The 17152-nt window shown below is 38.2% G+C and overlaps 1 protein-coding gene across 1 annotated transcript in view; it reads right to left on the reverse strand.

The window, feature by feature from the left end:
* Positions 1–1456: 1456 nt before the first annotated feature.
* LOC117406567 (collagen alpha-1(IV) chain-like) overlaps positions 1457–17152 on the reverse strand; it is a 72057-nt gene continuing 56361 nt past the window's right edge. The window contains exons 36-52 of the mRNA XM_059029143.1: positions 17039–17128; positions 15628–15767; positions 15058–15188; positions 14108–14184; positions 13501–13599; positions 13245–13295; positions 12728–12913; positions 11188–11321; positions 10619–10691; positions 9657–9728; positions 7871–7999; positions 7659–7757; positions 7321–7533; positions 6638–6815; positions 5224–5338; positions 3338–3510; positions 1457–2376 (exon numbers count right to left, since the gene is read on the reverse strand). Of these exons, the coding sequence (XP_058885126.1) occupies positions 2295–2376; positions 3338–3510; positions 5224–5338; positions 6638–6815; positions 7321–7533; positions 7659–7757; positions 7871–7999; positions 9657–9728; positions 10619–10691; positions 11188–11321; positions 12728–12913; positions 13245–13295; positions 13501–13599; positions 14108–14184; positions 15058–15188; positions 15628–15767; positions 17039–17128 (2042 nt within the window). The 3' untranslated portion in view covers positions 1457–2294. The remainder of the gene's footprint in view (positions 2377–3337; positions 3511–5223; positions 5339–6637; positions 6816–7320; positions 7534–7658; positions 7758–7870; positions 8000–9656; positions 9729–10618; positions 10692–11187; positions 11322–12727; positions 12914–13244; positions 13296–13500; positions 13600–14107; positions 14185–15057; positions 15189–15627; positions 15768–17038; positions 17129–17152) is intronic.

Genomic DNA, 17152 nt, shown 5'->3' on the forward strand with positions numbered 1-17152 from the left:
TTCTTTTATAATCCAAAATGTTATAATATATCCTGGGAACTTCATGTAATAGATTATTTATTGTGCTTGCCTATACTGTATAAAATAGAGGATTTTTCAGTTCCGGTATTTAACATTTCATAACATTTTCAATCCAGTATATGAAATCATTAAAAACTGCACTTCAAAGTTTCTTATGATGCTGGATTCACTCGAAAGCCAATCCTTATTTTTTTTTTTTTAAAGACCATTTAAAACACATTTTCACAAATGTAACATTAATTGTAGTTCAGTATTCTAAATGTACTTTGTGTGTGTTGGAGAGTATAGTACAAAGGCATTGTGGTTACAGTACCTCTGCCAAGTCAGTCACTTCAGAAACCCTTTATATCCTGGAGGGTCACTGAGCAACCGTCTTAGAGAGCTTTCATGGTTCCCGGCCTCCGCATCCCTTTTTACTTTGTTTTTGCTTATTAAGGAATCACATCTTTGCTACTGTAGAAAAGGACACAACCACCAGTTGCCATTATAGAACAAAAACACAGGATATGAAGGGTTAAAAGTACCAGCTGACATACTAAAAAAAAAAAAAAACTGTAGATAATAATTAGCTTGCATAGTCAAGTAATTCATGTTGTGTGTGAGTGTGTGTAGCATATGGGATGTAGCATATATAAAAACCCTGAACAATATTAAATACAGAAACATCAAATTCAAAAATTGGGGTGCAAAAAGTATATACTTTCTTGTAACTGAGTAATCATGAGAAGATACAAAATGTCAAAATTGTGTTGCACGAAAAGCTACTTAAAATATCATAATCTAGGGCTCCCAAGTGGCACATCCAGTAAAGGCGCTCCTTGTGGAGTGCAGGATGCGCCCTATAGTCTGGACGTCGCGAGTTCGAGTCCAGGCTATTCCTTTGCCGACCGAGGACGGGAGCTTCCATGGGGCGGCGCTCAATTGGCCGAGTGCTGCCCGGGGGGAGGGAGGGCTAGGTCGGCCAGGGTGTCCTCGGCTCACCGCGCACCAGCGACCCCTGTAGTCTGGCAGGGCGCCTGCGGGCTTGCCTGTAAGCTGCCCGAGAGCTGCGTTGTCCTCCGACGCTGTGGCTCTTGGGTGGCTGCATGGTGAGTCTGCAGTGTGAAAAAAAGTGGTCGGCTGAGGACACACACTTCAGAGGACAATGTGTGTTCGTCTTCGCCCCCCCGAGTCAGCAGGCGTGGTAGCGGTGAGCTGAGCCTAAAAATAATTGGCCATTTCCAAATTGGGTAGAAAATAATATAATAATAATAATAATAATAATAATAATAATAATAATAATAATAATAATAATAATAATTATATATATATATATATATATATATATATATATATATATATATATATATATATATATATATATATATATATACTGCACTGCTGTATTCTAAAATATGTAACCTGGGAAGCCATCAGAATATACAGTATTCTATAGTTGAATTATATAATCTTTTATTGTATTAGTACTGTATTGTATTTGAAAAACATTTAGTAAAAGAAAGTTAATGATTGTGTAAATACAATAATTTAGCTATCATACCTATTTTTATTATACAGAGGACCATAGTGCAAAGCATTTACTCGAGGCTTTAATTAACACTTTTTTGAACAGAGAAAATTTCATGTTAATGTTACAGAAAAACATGAGCGCTTATTTGGTTTTAAAAAATGTTAATTGAAAACTGGGGTAAACACTTTGAAAACATAGCCTATTATCTGCCGTATGTGCCATATTTATACTGCACGTTTTTGAATAGTGTCTGTGATGGGTAAAGATTGTGCGAACCAAAGCAAACTGGGTATTCTTTGCTTTAAACTGCATCAAATTGATCTTGATTTTTCATTGAAAGCTCTTGTAACCTGCCACCCTCATCTCTAACATTAGTACATCTTTTACAATGTATTTATATCTACATAGGCTGCAGTTAAGCTCAGAAAGCTCAGACAGCTTTGTATACACTGCAGCTTAAGAATTGTTTCATTTAAATGGACACTTGCTTAAGTAATATAAATCAGTGCAGTAATAAACAAAGTGCCATTTGGGAAATCTAAGATACTGAATGTACTTTCTCAGACAAGCAAAGGACCAGTGAGGCAGAAGGCTCTCTCATGGCTTGTAATGCACTCTGGTACTGGTTCTTGTATTAAATCTGTTCTTGTGAGGTACACAGGATACTGTTTTTTGGTTTACGCCTCACTTTTCTTAACGCAATAGCACCATAGTTTATAAAAAGTCAAAAAGAAGACTTGGTAAAAAAAGAAAATCGAGGATATTATGTCTTCTTCATACAGACATGACAACGACTGATGTGGGTCCGTAGATCTCCTGCCTTAAGTGTAGCAGAAACTGGTTTCCTGAAATTAAAAAAGAAAAAAAGATGTAAAATGCTACAACTTTTTAATAAATAATGCAAAATAAACTGTTCCACAAAACATTCAACAATTTGACCAAAGACAACATGAAATGTTCCAAGCTTACACAGTCAGTTTAGCATGTTTTTGACATTCTTATGCTATGCATTTGATATTTTTTACCATGGTTAACCATATTTTGACCATGTTTTCAGTGTGCTTTACTACAGTTCGCCTCTCTTTTACCACAGTCAATGTTTATAAACACAAATGCCTGAAGAAACATCCACAGCTGTCTTTGGCTGCCTCTTGCATTGCCCTGATTGGTCAGGGGGGGCAGCCTCTCTTTAAATTCAAAAGATGCAAGAAATACAGCAGGTTTTTATTTTTTCCAAACAGCTCCATCGTATACGTTGGTAATGCACCTGCTATAACATGTGGGTACAGTAAGAGCAGTAAAGAAACCTCAGTTCATTATTCTGACATGAACTGCTTAAATGATGCATCCTAATATTTGCCTACAGCTTCAACATTTAGTTTTTTCAAGAACAGCTGATTATATTAACATGATAAGTAATGTCAATGACCACCACTATAATATGTGACAATACCCAAGTACTGTAATTTAAATTTTAATTGCAAGGATTTGATGTAATTCACTAAAATTCAATTTTTCATCTCATTATTAAATAAAACTTGTCACCATATAGAACATGATATTCGGAATCAGAACTGCATGTGTTGCAGGGTTGGAAATCAGAATCATATTGTATTGCCATTTTAGCATTTACAGGATTTAATTAGACACACCTGAGCTTATTCCCTATGTCTAGCAACTAATTAGGCTCCTAGTACAATGACTCAAACTGCTTTGAGCTGCAATGCAATGCAATGTGAATTTAGTGTTCATCCCTCTGTGAAAGCACACTCATTTCCAAAACAGAGATGAAATATCACAACTCACTTGAACAGTTCACCATTCTCAATAGTAGCTAGCCAGAAACTGTAGGCATTGGCATAGTAGTTGCAGGTTCCACGACCGTGGCACTCAATGAAGGGAGCGCTGCGGAACTCTTCCAGACAGGAGCCAGGAGAGGCCAGGGCCTGGCCAGAGCCCTCTGCACCTGCACTAGTGTGCTAGACAGTGAACAGGAAAGAACAGTCTTAAAGTCTTAATACACATTGAAATACGTCTTTAATACATCCTTCATATTCTGAATTTCCTGCAACAAGAAGGTTCCCTTCCTTGAGACTCATTTACAATTGTAAAACTGGGATACCTTATATGCTCGATACAGTGCCCAGCCTCAACTGTCGGTCCATATTCCTATTAGTGCCCAGTTTTACTGGCAGAAAGTTAATTAGGGCCCACGCTCTCCAAATTGCCCCACCCCCCATTCATTTTTTCACTATCTTAAAATATTATATTTGTTATTTTTGTGTTATACACAATTAAACTAATTTAGTATTATTGACGTATATTTTTAGTGTTTATTTGTAATAAAATAACATTTGAAAAAGTATTTTGCAACGGCAAATTGAGCCTGCAAGCAACCTTGTCTTCTACAGCCTGTAAGCTTCTGGTAGTGTCCTTCACTTTACCATTACGACAGAGATTAATTTACTAATGCCAAGTAATACTTCATTTGCTTAAAATGCATAAAAACCTTGAAAGTACGTAAAAAGCTTTATATTGATATGGTGCTGCATCGATGATTTCACAGTAGCCAATTAGCACCTGCTCTCTAATCCAAATAACTGCTCAGATAAAGAAAAGATTGAGAAAATAAGTGCCTGGGTGCTATTTGTTTTTTCTCATCTGTAATGAACAAAAAATGTTATGAGTAATGGAGTTCAAATAATAATTACCCAACTCCACTGTGTTTTATATCAATGATATGGAAAAACGGTGGTAATTTAGTTAACACCTTGAGATAATTGCTGTATTACATATATTCACAGTGTGCTATTAACAAAAGGCATTACTTACAAACAAACAGAAGGTCTGTGTTATGTTTTATTTTTTCAGTCCCTAAGGATCACATAGCTGCTATGAATGTTTCTTGATTGAGTCTTAAAGAATTGACAGTAATTTGACACTGAAGTTGCATACTGTAAATGTAAAAGAGGCTTAAAACAATTACAAATAATCATTTGTGGACTGTTTTCTAGGTAATTGCAGTTTGTGTTTTGTCGAGTTGTGGGTAATTAAATCAAGAAAATATGTGGGGTATAATCATATCTGTATTCAAACTACTGTAACCTGTAGAACTGGGAGCCTTCGTGATCAAAAACAAAGCAACTCCGAGGTATATGTCATTTCAGATCAAATAGTTGGTAAATATGAAGTGAAATGGAAATGTGAAAAAAGATTGTATCATTGAGGATAAAAAAATAAGGCGGTGAAAAGGTTAATTTCTACTGTACACCTCCTGTAATGGAACTTTATTGAACAGTTGTCTTGTATGACATCCTAACAATACCACTGAACTCATCTGAGAGACTCACAGAATACATGTGTTACGAGGATAAAGCATTAGGTATTTATCATTCAGAAACTGGAAGCTGGATGAGATATTACCAGTTGTAGGTGTGGTGTCGGTGGTGGGTTTACAAACTCATACAACCTCCCCTCACAGGGATGCTAAATTACCAGAGCAATGTGTTTTATATTGTACACTGCCCTGTAATGAATGTTATGAAATATGATTTTCTTCTGAGAAACTATAACAACCCAGTGATTATGCGCAATGAATGAAATAGCAAAACCACAAATACAAATGTATAGTTAAACATGCATAGCACTGAGACAGTACAGCATAACTCGGTGTACATGAACACAATACGCACCATGACGAAAGAATAGCCAATCCACAGGGATTCCCATCCACTGGGACATTGCGGGATCTGGATTGTCTGGCTGTGGACTGCAATTACCATGGCTGGTGCTTCACAAACTGAGCATCTGTAAAAAAACAAAACCCATGTGGGAATATTGTGTAATAACAAGACTATAACAAGACTTTAACAAGACTATAATAAGATTACAATAACACTATAACAAGCTTATTTCATAAATAGTTTGTCAAGTGAACACCGTTTAAAACTATTCAAAACAATGTTAACACTCAGAAAACATGACCTCTGGCACATGCTAATAAATCTAGTACAAATACATTATTTGCATTTACAGACAACACAAAAATAGGAGGAGTGGCAAACACTGTTGCAGTAGCAAAGGTCATTCATAATGATCTAGACAGCATTCAGAACTGGGCGGGCACATGGTAAATGACATTTAATAGAGACAAGTGTAAGGTACTGCACGCAGGCAATAAAAATGTGCATTATAAATATCATGTGGGAGATACTGAAATTGAAGAAGGAATCTATGAAAAAGACCTAGGAGTTTATGTTGACTCAGAAATGTCTTCATCTAGACAATTATTAATTAATTATTTATTTATTTAGCAGGCGCCTTTATCCAAGGCGACTTACACAGACTAGGGTGTGTGAACTATGCATCAGCTGCAGAGTCACTTACAATTACATCTCACCCGAAAGACGGAGCACAAGGAGGTTAAGTGACTTGCTCAGGGTCACACAATGAGTCAGTGGCTGAGGTGGGATTTGAACCTTTTGGTTACAAGCCCCTTTCTTTAACAACTGGACCACACAGCCTCCTTAATGTGGGGAAGCTATAAAAAAGGCCAAGATGATGCTCGGATATATTGTGAAAAGTGTTGAATTTAAATCAAGGGAAGTAATGTTAAAACTACACAATGCATTAGTAACACCTCCTCTAGAATATTGTGTTCAGTTCTGGTCATCTCGTTACAAAAAGGATATTGCTGCTCTAGAAAGAGTATAAAGAATAGCGACTAGAATTATCCCGGGTTTAAAAGGCATGTCGTATGCAGACAGGCTAAAAGAATTGGAGCTACTCAGTCTTGAACAAAGAAGACTACACAGTGATCTGATTCAAGTATTCAAAAGTCTAAAAGGTATTGACAATATTGACCCAGGGGACTTTTTCGACCTGAAAAAAGAAACAAGGGCCAGTGGTCACAAATGGAGATTAGATAAAGGGGCATTCAGAACAGAAAATAGGAGGTACTTTTTTACACAGAGAATTGTGAGGGTCTGAAAACAACTCCCCAGTAATGTTGTTGAAGCTGACACCTTGGCATCCTTCAAGAAGCTGCAGATGTCTCTTTTATTAAGTTTGAAGTTGGGCTTAGTGCCTTTCTCACGAACCTCTTACCTGCTAATAAAAGGCCTGATACTTTCACCAGTGATGGGAGCCATATTCATTGGCATTGGTTCAGGGGAAGACAGCCAATAGGAATAGTCATTTCTTGATGCAAAGTTGCAGACATTGTTAATGTTACAGAACAAAAATGGCATGGGACTAAACTTGCGAAGGCAGCTTCCAGCAGTACCTATGATCAGAATTGAGACATACTTATTAAATTCATAACTAACCAGACAGGCATAGTGTTGACATAAGATTGTGAGGAAAGAATATAATGAAAGGCTAAAGAATGACTGTCAGCATATATGATCAAAGTTATACTATATATGTGTGTGTGCGTGTGTGTGTGTGTGTGTGTGTGTGTGTGTGTGCGTGTGTGTGTGTGTTGCTAAAGCTAAATTTATCTTGCTCTTAATTGTATTATTACTTGTACTGTGATTCTTCAAATGTATTTTTGTTTATGACTGTAAGTCGCTCTGGCTAATAAATAATAATAATAATAATAATAATGATAATAATAATAATAATAATAATAATAATAATAATAATAATAATAATAATAATAATAATAATAATAATAATAATAAAAATAAAGGTTGTGTATGAAAATGTATTTTGACAACTGAAAGGATAACTCAACTGGAATCCATTTCAGCGTAACAGTATTGTTGTTTTACTTATGAAAAACCAACCTAAGTCTTGGCCATGTGCCCTTTCATTGCCTTGCACATATAAGAGAGAATAGCCATCGTAGATTTTCGTTGTTCCTACTGGACATGAAGGCACCTCTACCATCTGGCTGTGTCTTGTAACAAGGAAGCCATGAGCTATGGATGATGGTCCTGGTATCCCTGCTGGTCCTGGCAAGCCATCAGGGCCTGGTGAGCCTGGATATCCTCTTGGGCCTGAAAAAAAATAACAGCAACAATTTATGAGACACAATATGTGCAAAGTAAAAGGTCTTTGTGTACAATTAGAGGATCTCAGGCTGAAAAGTGTTATTATCTCAGTATTTGTTTACAGAACATACCTGGAGGGCCGACCGGTCCATGTTCTCCTTTCTGTCCGGGCCTACCATCAAACCCAGGAATTCCATCCTGCCCTGGCAAACCAATAATTCCGCTCACACCTGCAACAGGCAGTAGTTTATTATTAGTTTAAGGGTATTATTTATTATTTAAAGGAATGTATTCACCATTGGTTTATAATAGCAGTTTCCTGCTAAAGAAACTCAATAGTTACCTTGTTGTCCCTTGGGTCCTGGATATCCTAATAGACCAGGGGGTCCTCGTGGACCTTGAGGACCAGGTAAGCCTCGGTCTCCTTTAACTGAAATTGTAGGTCCTGGTGGACCAGGAGGGCCATCGATACCTAAAGAACAACCATTGGGTTAATTCATATACAGTCGCCACCGCAGTAAGCGATGGATGGTATAAACTCCCACACAATAACCTGACATTCAAAAATGTCTCCCAATCACCAGTACAGTAATCAAAACAAACAAGCGTGTATGCGGTTAGAAAATCTTTATAAAGACACTCATTATGCTAATAAAATGATGTATTAAAACCTATGAATGTAATAAAAAGTAAGTGCAAAAAAGTGCAGTACAGTACAGGTAGGCCTCATTACTGCAAATTGTTTCCAGCGAAGAACTCTATGATACGCATCTGGACAATCTTTTTTTGCAAGTATGGATGGCAAACCTTGTCAGCGTTTTCTAAAAAATCCCAATTCGGCTCTATATCCAGATGCTGCTCCATATTAGCAGTGTTACAATCGCAGCATGCACGCTTACGTCATCTGTATCTGTTTCAGGCCGAGCCCCCTGGTCGCTAAGGTGACACAGCTCAGAATTCTTCCTCTGACATCCCCTCTGGTGTTGTCAGAGTTTCAGTTTCGGTTAGATTTTCGTCAGCACTCTCCTCCTCAACTACAGAAAACCCAGTTTTTTTGAAGCAACGTTGCATTGTTTGCTGACTGACAGAGTTCCGAGCATGCTTTAGCAAGCGCACAGCATCTAACAGAGACATTTTATTTACACTGAATTTTAATGGCGATGTGCATCGTTTCTCTTTCCAGCCATGCTTGCTGTTGCAGTCAGTGCTGTTTTTTGAAACTGTAAACCAGACACTGCGCACAATGATTAAATAGCCAAGGTACAGTACAGGGGTAATCTCTCAGTAACGAGGTGTAAACAGCTGATTGATCAATCCGTCAAGCTTTTACTACAGTAAAGTGCTGCCTTTTGTATTGAAATCTACGTGAATGGCAAGGTAGTGAGGTAAAAACAGCTGATTGGTGGATTAGTAAGAGCGATTACTACAGTATAAGCAGTGTGTTTGTTATTTAAATCTATGTGAATGGCACATAATGAGAGCCAAACAGCTGAGTTTGCCCGAAATATACAGCGTGCTTAACATGGTACCAACACTGCACGAAATAACCCTGTACGGTGTAAGTGGTGGATACTGTACAGCTATTTGTCATTCCATGGTATTTTTTTGCGACCCCACCATATGTCTGGAACAGTGAATGATGTATTGTATCATTGAAATAAAAAGTGCAGTCTGCTCCTGTACTTGTATACTTTAAATAGTAAAACAGATCACAGAATAGATTTGGAACACATTGCACAGTGGCTCTGATAGAGAAGCACACTGGTACCGATATAGTACCATGATACTGAAATGTTCTTACTATTGAGATACCACTGTGGAAATATGAAAATGACATCACTGTGGTGCCATTCTACCAATCATTCCCTTATGCTACTGTTTTTCCATAGTACAGAACATTGCATTAACATTTTGTGTCACTGAAGACCATGTGGTACATTAAAGAGTGGGACCACTTGTAGTCACTCAATGAATGCAATGCTTTTTAGACATCAGCACATTCAGATAAAAAGTAACCTCTTTCAGTGTGCATGCAACAGAAAAGTATATTAGCTGAGCATATATCAAGTTGAAGAAATACTGCCATGCTGCAATTCAAAAAAGGCATTGCTTATCAATTCATCACTTACCCTTAGAACCAGAAAAACCTCGTTCACCAGTTTCTCCTTTGTAACCTAAATGCCCGGTAGCACCTTTCATTCCTATAGGAAATGAAACAAGCTGCATTTGATTTCTGTCATGTGTTTTGCAACACTAGGGAAACTAATAGAGTCAGTTTTTCCCAATCTAATCCTAATTTAAAATGAAGACGATGTACTTGCTGAATTACAGAAAACAAGGTACTGGATTTGCCTCATTTACAGTACCGATGGTTTCTCAGCTCTGTCACCCCTACAGCAATATAGATCCAAATGAATTAACTGTTTATATATAGCAAAAGCTAAGTACCATTTCCAGTAATTAACCTACAAGAAGGAACTTTGAAAAAAATTGCATGAGATGTGGTAGTCTGTTCCGAGGGTGCAACAGCGTGCAATGCATGTTTTCTGTGCCAGCTTTGTGAGAAGTGGGACAGATCCAACATATCTACTGTAACTCCAATAACGTTCAAGTTTGATGATTGGCATAAAACAGACTTGTTCCAAATAATTTATACATCAAAAATAATATAAGATGTTGTACTCTCTGCAATACAGGCTGGTGAGGGGGTTAATATATGTGCCCATGAATATAACCAAAACCTTTTGGGTATGTGTTAATTAAAAAGTGTGTCATCTGAAAGTATTCCTTGGATTAATATGAATTATGTTTTAATGTTTTAATGTTTTATGTTTTAATAATGTTTTTTGTTGTATTATTATTATTATTATTATTATTATTATTATTATTATTATTATTATTATTTGTTACTACAATGCAGTATAAATAAAAACAAAAAGGTCTTTTTCTATTTGAATATAATCTAGTAGATATACTGTGATGTTATCATTCCCTCTATAAATGAAATGTCATCGTTCTATCAATGGAAAATAATGAAAAAAGATGGTGTGAAGAATCTTAACTTCCAATGAAAAACATTACAATGACTAACCTGGAAACCCTGGCACTCCCTGAGCCCCCATTTCACCCTTCTGTCCATTGAGACCAGGAAGTCCAGCATTTCCCTGTGTAAAATAACATTCATTACATTTTTTAATGAATTCACAGCAATTAATTAGAATCAACATAACTTTCTGTGAGTGGAAGAGATACTCCAAAGGTAGATAGAGACAACCCCTATATGAATGTTGTTGTTGAATAAAGGGAGAAGAACGAAGGGTGTTCTGGACAGACATATTCCCTGGGATGTCACACACCAATGTAATAAAAGCAGAAATATAAGTCTCCGTACAAGTTGTTGTTTTGTTTTTTTCTTTATTAAATCCTGATGCTCAAACAAAGATATGTGCACAAAAGCATTTGAATTCCCCCTAAATGTCATGAGAGCATAAAAAAGTGTTGAAAAAGTGTCAACAGGAAGTAAAGTTAGCTGAAGACAAAGGGCTGCCTAAACAGCTTGATATAACTTTACATTTTATTTTAAAAGAATGCAATTCTCATCACAGTCAACGTTCACCACACTATTAAAACTATCACTGACATGGGCTGGTGCAGACTTACAGGAATTCCAGGCACACCTCGCTCTCCCTTGAGTCCCTGAAGTCCAGGCTGCCCAGGTAAGCCATGGGTTCCTTTTTCCCCTTTGCCTCCAATATTTCCTGGAATTCCAGGTGGCCCTTGGGGTCCAGGTGAACCTACAAAAGGAAATGCTTTCATATACTCTATGTCCACCACATCAAGCAGTTTTGAAAATAATGTAACCGTACCGATCCAAAAGTATATACATTTTCAATTAGATTTATTTAGCTTGAATTTTTAGGAACACTTAACTTTTTCATTGCCTTTGACAAGATGTCTCCTCATTTTATTATCTTTCCTAATGTGCCAATGCAGATAATTCTTTTTGTTTTGTTTTGTTTTTTTTATAAATTTAGTCATTGCCAATTATTTTTATTATTTTCTCCCAATTTGGAATGGCCAATTATTATTTGAAGCTCAGATCACCGCTACCACCCCTGCGCTGACTTGGGAGGGCGAAGACAAACACACACTGTCCTCCGAAGCGAGTGCCGTCAGCCGACCGCTTTTTTTTCACACTGTGGACTCACCATGCAGCCACCCAAGAGCTACAGCGTCGGAGGACAACGCAGCTCTCGGGCAGCTTACAGGCAAGCTCCCAGGCACCCGGCCAGACTACAGGGGTCGCTGGTGCGCGGTGAGCCGAAGACACCCTGGCCGACCTAACCCTCCCTCCCCCAGGGTGACGCTCGGCCAATTGTGCGCCGCCCCGTGAGCTCCCGTCCACGGTCGGCTGTGGAATAGCCTGGACTCGACCTGGCGACGTCCAGACTATAGAGCGCATCCTGCACTCGACGTGGAGCACCTTTACTGGATACGCCACTCGGGAGCCCCTTAATGTAGAGAATTCTTGTTATAAATATTGTATATTAATACAAAATTAAGGTTGTAACAGTGCATACAAAATAATAAGTGTGGTCTCTTTAAAAGAATATTGCAAGTTGTTATCTTGTGAGATGTTGAAACAAATCAAGTTAAATAGAGGCGGGTTTAAACGATGAGAAAAGGAATGCAATGCTTCATAAGGGGAAGGTTTTATTTAGCTGTGTGGTTTAGAAAATATAACAGGAAGTATACGCTTTCTTAAAATTAAATTTGATTTGACTGTGTTTTTTCTGAAACTGAAGACGAAATCTGAGCTTTTCTTTCTGGAAACGAGTATATTTGGTCACTGCACCACTTACATGCTTAAATAAATGCTTCAAACTGGATTTCAATAGAAATAATAGAAGCTGCCATTTTCACCATGGCACAGATGGAGCAGAAGTACTCTATTGCTATATAACTCATCTCTTTTACATTAATTCATTAAAATATAAAGATTATTAGTTTCCAATCTTTCTTTTTTAAAACATTCAGCGATCACTGGCTTCTTACTAAATAACACCGGTACTAGTACTCTACTTTCTAGGGGATTTGAATGATTTCCTAAGTTCTCTATCATACTTTTGTTTGACACAAGTTCTCTGTTGTTGCTTTTCTTGTGTCTGTGTTACTTATTGTTAGTTCATAGCCTGCTTACCTAAAGGTCCGGGCAATCCTGGTTGTCCATGTTCACCTTTTGGACCTTCCATCGCTTCCCCAGGTGGACCCTGGAAACCAGGCGGGCCTTGCTGCCCTGGATAACCTGGCTGCCCTTGATCTCCTTTAACACCTGGGATTCCAGGACTACCTGGGAGACCAGGTAAGCCTGCGTCTCCTTTGCTACCTGTAAATGCAAGAGACATCGGTTGAGTTACAAGGCATTCCTGAGCAAGTTACAGTACCTGCTATCTATTATTATGCCCTCGCTCTTTCTCTCTGGCTTACAAATCCTATCCCGTGGAACAACGTTTTTTTTTTTTTGGTTCTGGATTTCATTTCCAGTGCAATGATTCCTAACAACCTGACCACAGATGGGGAACAGACAGTGATGAAAGAGCCACCCCTCCCCCTCAAAGAAAAAATGTCCAGGTGCTAATCTGATCAAGGATTCCGCCACAATCTATAATGTTTGAATAGCTTTGGAGTCAAAGTCCCTTGTCCAAAGAAATTGTCACCTTTCTCTCCAAGGACACCGGGAAGTCCTGGAAAACCTCTACCTGGTGAACCTGCAGAACAGAGAGCAGAACTTAGAATGTGCAAAATGGCTGAAACATGGGTACAATTCAAAAGGCAACAACAGCTTGAATGTCAGCCTATCACAGCTCTAGATAGGCACTTCACTAGGTGACAAATTAATGGTGCAAGGCTTTTTACCGTGTTCTATCATACAATGTGAAGTGACTGCGACAGAAGTCTAATATAGGTGTTTACCTTGGTCACCCTTCTCTCCAGACAGGCCAGGGATTCCATCCAGTCCATCGTCACCTTTGGTTCCTGCAGGGCCGGGAGGCCCCTGAAGGCCTGGCTCGCCTACAAAAAACAAAAACAACAAAAAAAGCCTTTTTTCACTTACCATTCAGATTTTAATATTGTGTATTCCTAATTATTGTTTTAGGTAACAGGTGTACTTCACAACATAAAAAAGGAAACATTTGCCAATATACTGTAACCCTAAAATATCACGTAAAATAATATTCTTGTCACAAACAAGACCAAAAGTCATGAATAATGCATACATATAATGCATGAAACAATTAATTCCAACATATTAAAATTTCTGGTTCATTCACCTCAGTCTTTCAGGCATTATTTTTTAGACAATCAGCATAGCTGATTTATCACTCAGTAATACGTTTTTGGATATTTCCTGATTTCCTGAACCCTTCTTTATGTTTCTGTTTGACACAATGTGGGGTAGTACAGGGATTTCAGCAATGTGGATCTCACGTTCACTATCTCTCTCTATGCTTAGCCTAAAATCACAGTATATGTCTTTAAAGAATATTAATCACAGAGAGTCCTTTCTATTCTTGTCTACCTGGCCTTCCTTGAAATCCTGGTTGCCCTGGAGTGCCAGATAATCCATCAATTCCTTTCTGTCCCGGAAATCCTGGACTACCTAGAGAGACCAGACATGTACAATTCAGTATGGAAAAATATACCGTGCAACCTGTAAGGCCATTGAAAGGGACCAACAAATTGTTGCCTTAATACTGGGGTGAGATTTCTATTGAGGGTGCACATAATTTATTCTGAACCAATGATAGTATGGCAGAATAGCTATTTGCTAAAGACTGAGACAGTTCAATTTACAGGAATGTTTTTGCTGGTTTATAAGTAATACAGATACACCTTTACTGTACTTTTGCTTTCATTTTTTTTAATTTATGTTTGTGTCAATGCTGTTTAGTTTAATTTAACATAGGCTTAATTTGTTTGGGACTACAGGCAGTAGCCTTGCAGGGTGGCCTTAATATTGACAGACAATTTACATTACAGTCAATTAAGGCACATACAAAAGTATTATTATTTTGTATGTACTGTATTTTTTAAAATGGATTTGTTGATTGATATTAGTTGAAACTATGCAGAATTATGTAAAACTATGCTCCTATGTAAAAAAAAAAACTCACAACCAGTATATATTTTCAATCTGAGCAACATTTATCTATTTGTTTTATAGTAAAGAGGCTTGCAGCTAAAAATGCCTTACACATCCAGTTGAGGGAAGGCAGCATTGACCGCGGATTATAATACTGCAGATGCCTACTGCCGTAGCTGCTTTGTGTGTAAGCAGGGTATCACAAATGCTAAAGCCAACATCCTGATTGTTTTCATGTCATGTGACCACTGCAGTAAGTTTCTTGTTGTACCATTATAAAGTTTGATTGAAGACTAACACAGGCTGTTCCCCTTCAACCTGTTTCCATTGTGAATATGCAATTGTGCAACAGATTCACTATGTCTACATAGAATGAAAATAAACACCTGCCTGGATACCCTGGTGATCCAACGTCTCCTTTAGGACCTGGTGCACCCGGCATTCCTGGCATGCCTTCCACTCCCTTCACACCTTTATCACCTGAGATACCCGGGAAGCCTGGTGGGCCTGGCTGACCCTGAAGACACACACAAAACATTCAGGAAACTTTGTACATTGATGTATATGTTTAAAATGCACAAGTAACTGAGAAAAGGGGAGCAGTGCACAATTAGTTTACAAAACAAAACAACTGAAAATCTGCCTGTTATTGTCCATTAATGCTTATTTTAAAAAAAATCAATTTGGGGGGGAAATCTGTATGTTTCATGTTCAGAACCCCTGTGAACAGATATGAGTTCCATCTTCAAATCTACACCAAAGCTTTTAGGAGCCATCTAGTTTACAAGTGCTGTAGTCGACAAGTGTTTTCTGGTACTCTCAATGATGTGGTGCACTAGTCTTATCACAACTGGATAAGCGGTTCTGAAGAGATATGTAAAAGTTAGACATATGTATGAATGTTTCCTTGTTGTCTGGGATTTGCATCTCCAGTGCGGGGTTAACAAAATGCTTACCTTTTCACCTTCAGCTCCTGGCTTTCCGATACCTGGTTCTCCAGGATCACCCCTCAGACCCTTTTCACCAGGTGTTCCAGGGTAGCCCGTCAAGCCAGGTGACCCCCCCACACCTTTAGTACCTTTTGCTCCTTCTGAACCTGAATAAGACAAGCATAACTTGCTTATCCATATCTTCACTGCTTTCTTCTCTATCGATTGCAATATGAAGTTGCATTGGTAATCTCCATATGTAGAACAGGGATGAATAGCCAAATGCATATCTAAAATGAGAAACACTAAATGCAAAGCACAAAATACTGTATTTGTTTATTTAGCAGACGCCTTTATCCAAGGTGACTTCCAGACACTAGGGTGTGTGAACTATGCATCAGCTGCAGAGTCACTTACAACTACGTCTCACCCAAAAAACAGAGCACAAGGAGGTTAAGCGACTTGCTCAGGGTCACACAAGGAGTTAGTGTCTGAGGTGGGATTTGAACCAGGGACCTCCTGGGTATAAGCCCTTTTCTTTAACCACTGGACCACACAGCCTCCTCCAATTTAGGATTGTAAAAGTGTCTACAGTTATTTTTGCTGTTTAGCCTAAGCACACTGGCCATTTTATAGTTTCAAGTTTTGTAAGGGTAGTTAGCCATTGCTTTTCAATTGGTATACAGTAGGTAGCCTCTTTATATTTATATGGAAAAATGCAGAACAACTATCTAGCTTGCTTATGATTCCTAATAGCATTACTTGAAAGAAATCAGTAGGAACAGATATTGTTGCCACTCACTGGCTGAGCCAAATTTCTACACAGCTTAACATATCACTAAATGCTCAGCTAATCAAATGACCATGGTTGAGCGTTAACCTTTTACAACCACCATTCTCTGGGTGAGAATAAAAGTTCCACTGGGAACTATAAAAGATCAGGATGGTGAGTATCACCAAACAGAGCAAAAGACAAAAAAAGAAACACTGTAAACAGAAACACAAAACCTTGTTTCTTTAATACATTAAGTATTGCCCAGTGGCTGTTCCGCTTACAGAATATACGCTGGAGATGGCAACAATGGCCTTTTGTTTTTCCCTTTAGGCGAAACAGAACACAGGTACTCCACACATTTCCTTTGATACCTGGGCCAGATCAATTAAAGCAATTGATCAATTACCGCTGATTGACACTGCATGTGATCTTGCCATAGACTGATTCAAGAGCATACCTTGAGACTGCCTGTGACACAGCAGGAAAACACATAACACACACGGACCCTTTTATAAACTGTGCACAATGTTTACAGTGAGCCCATGTATATTAACTTCCTTGTCACAATAGTATAGCATAGATTCCTAAAAACAAAAACACCACAGGGGCGGGACCAATTATGCAATAAAAGGACAGACTAAAAACAAGTGCATGGAATCTTACCCGGTAAGCCCATTTGACCAATGGATCCTTTCTGTCCTGGTAAACCCTCACGACCAGGGAGTCCAGTAGAACCTGGGTCACCTTTAAGTCCTAGTAATTACAAATAGATGAAAA

Source organism: Acipenser ruthenus, chromosome 8 (genome assembly GCF_902713425.1).
Source record: "Acipenser ruthenus chromosome 8, fAciRut3.2 maternal haplotype, whole genome shotgun sequence".
Lineage (NCBI taxonomy): Eukaryota > Metazoa > Chordata > Actinopteri > Acipenseriformes > Acipenseridae > Acipenser > Acipenser ruthenus.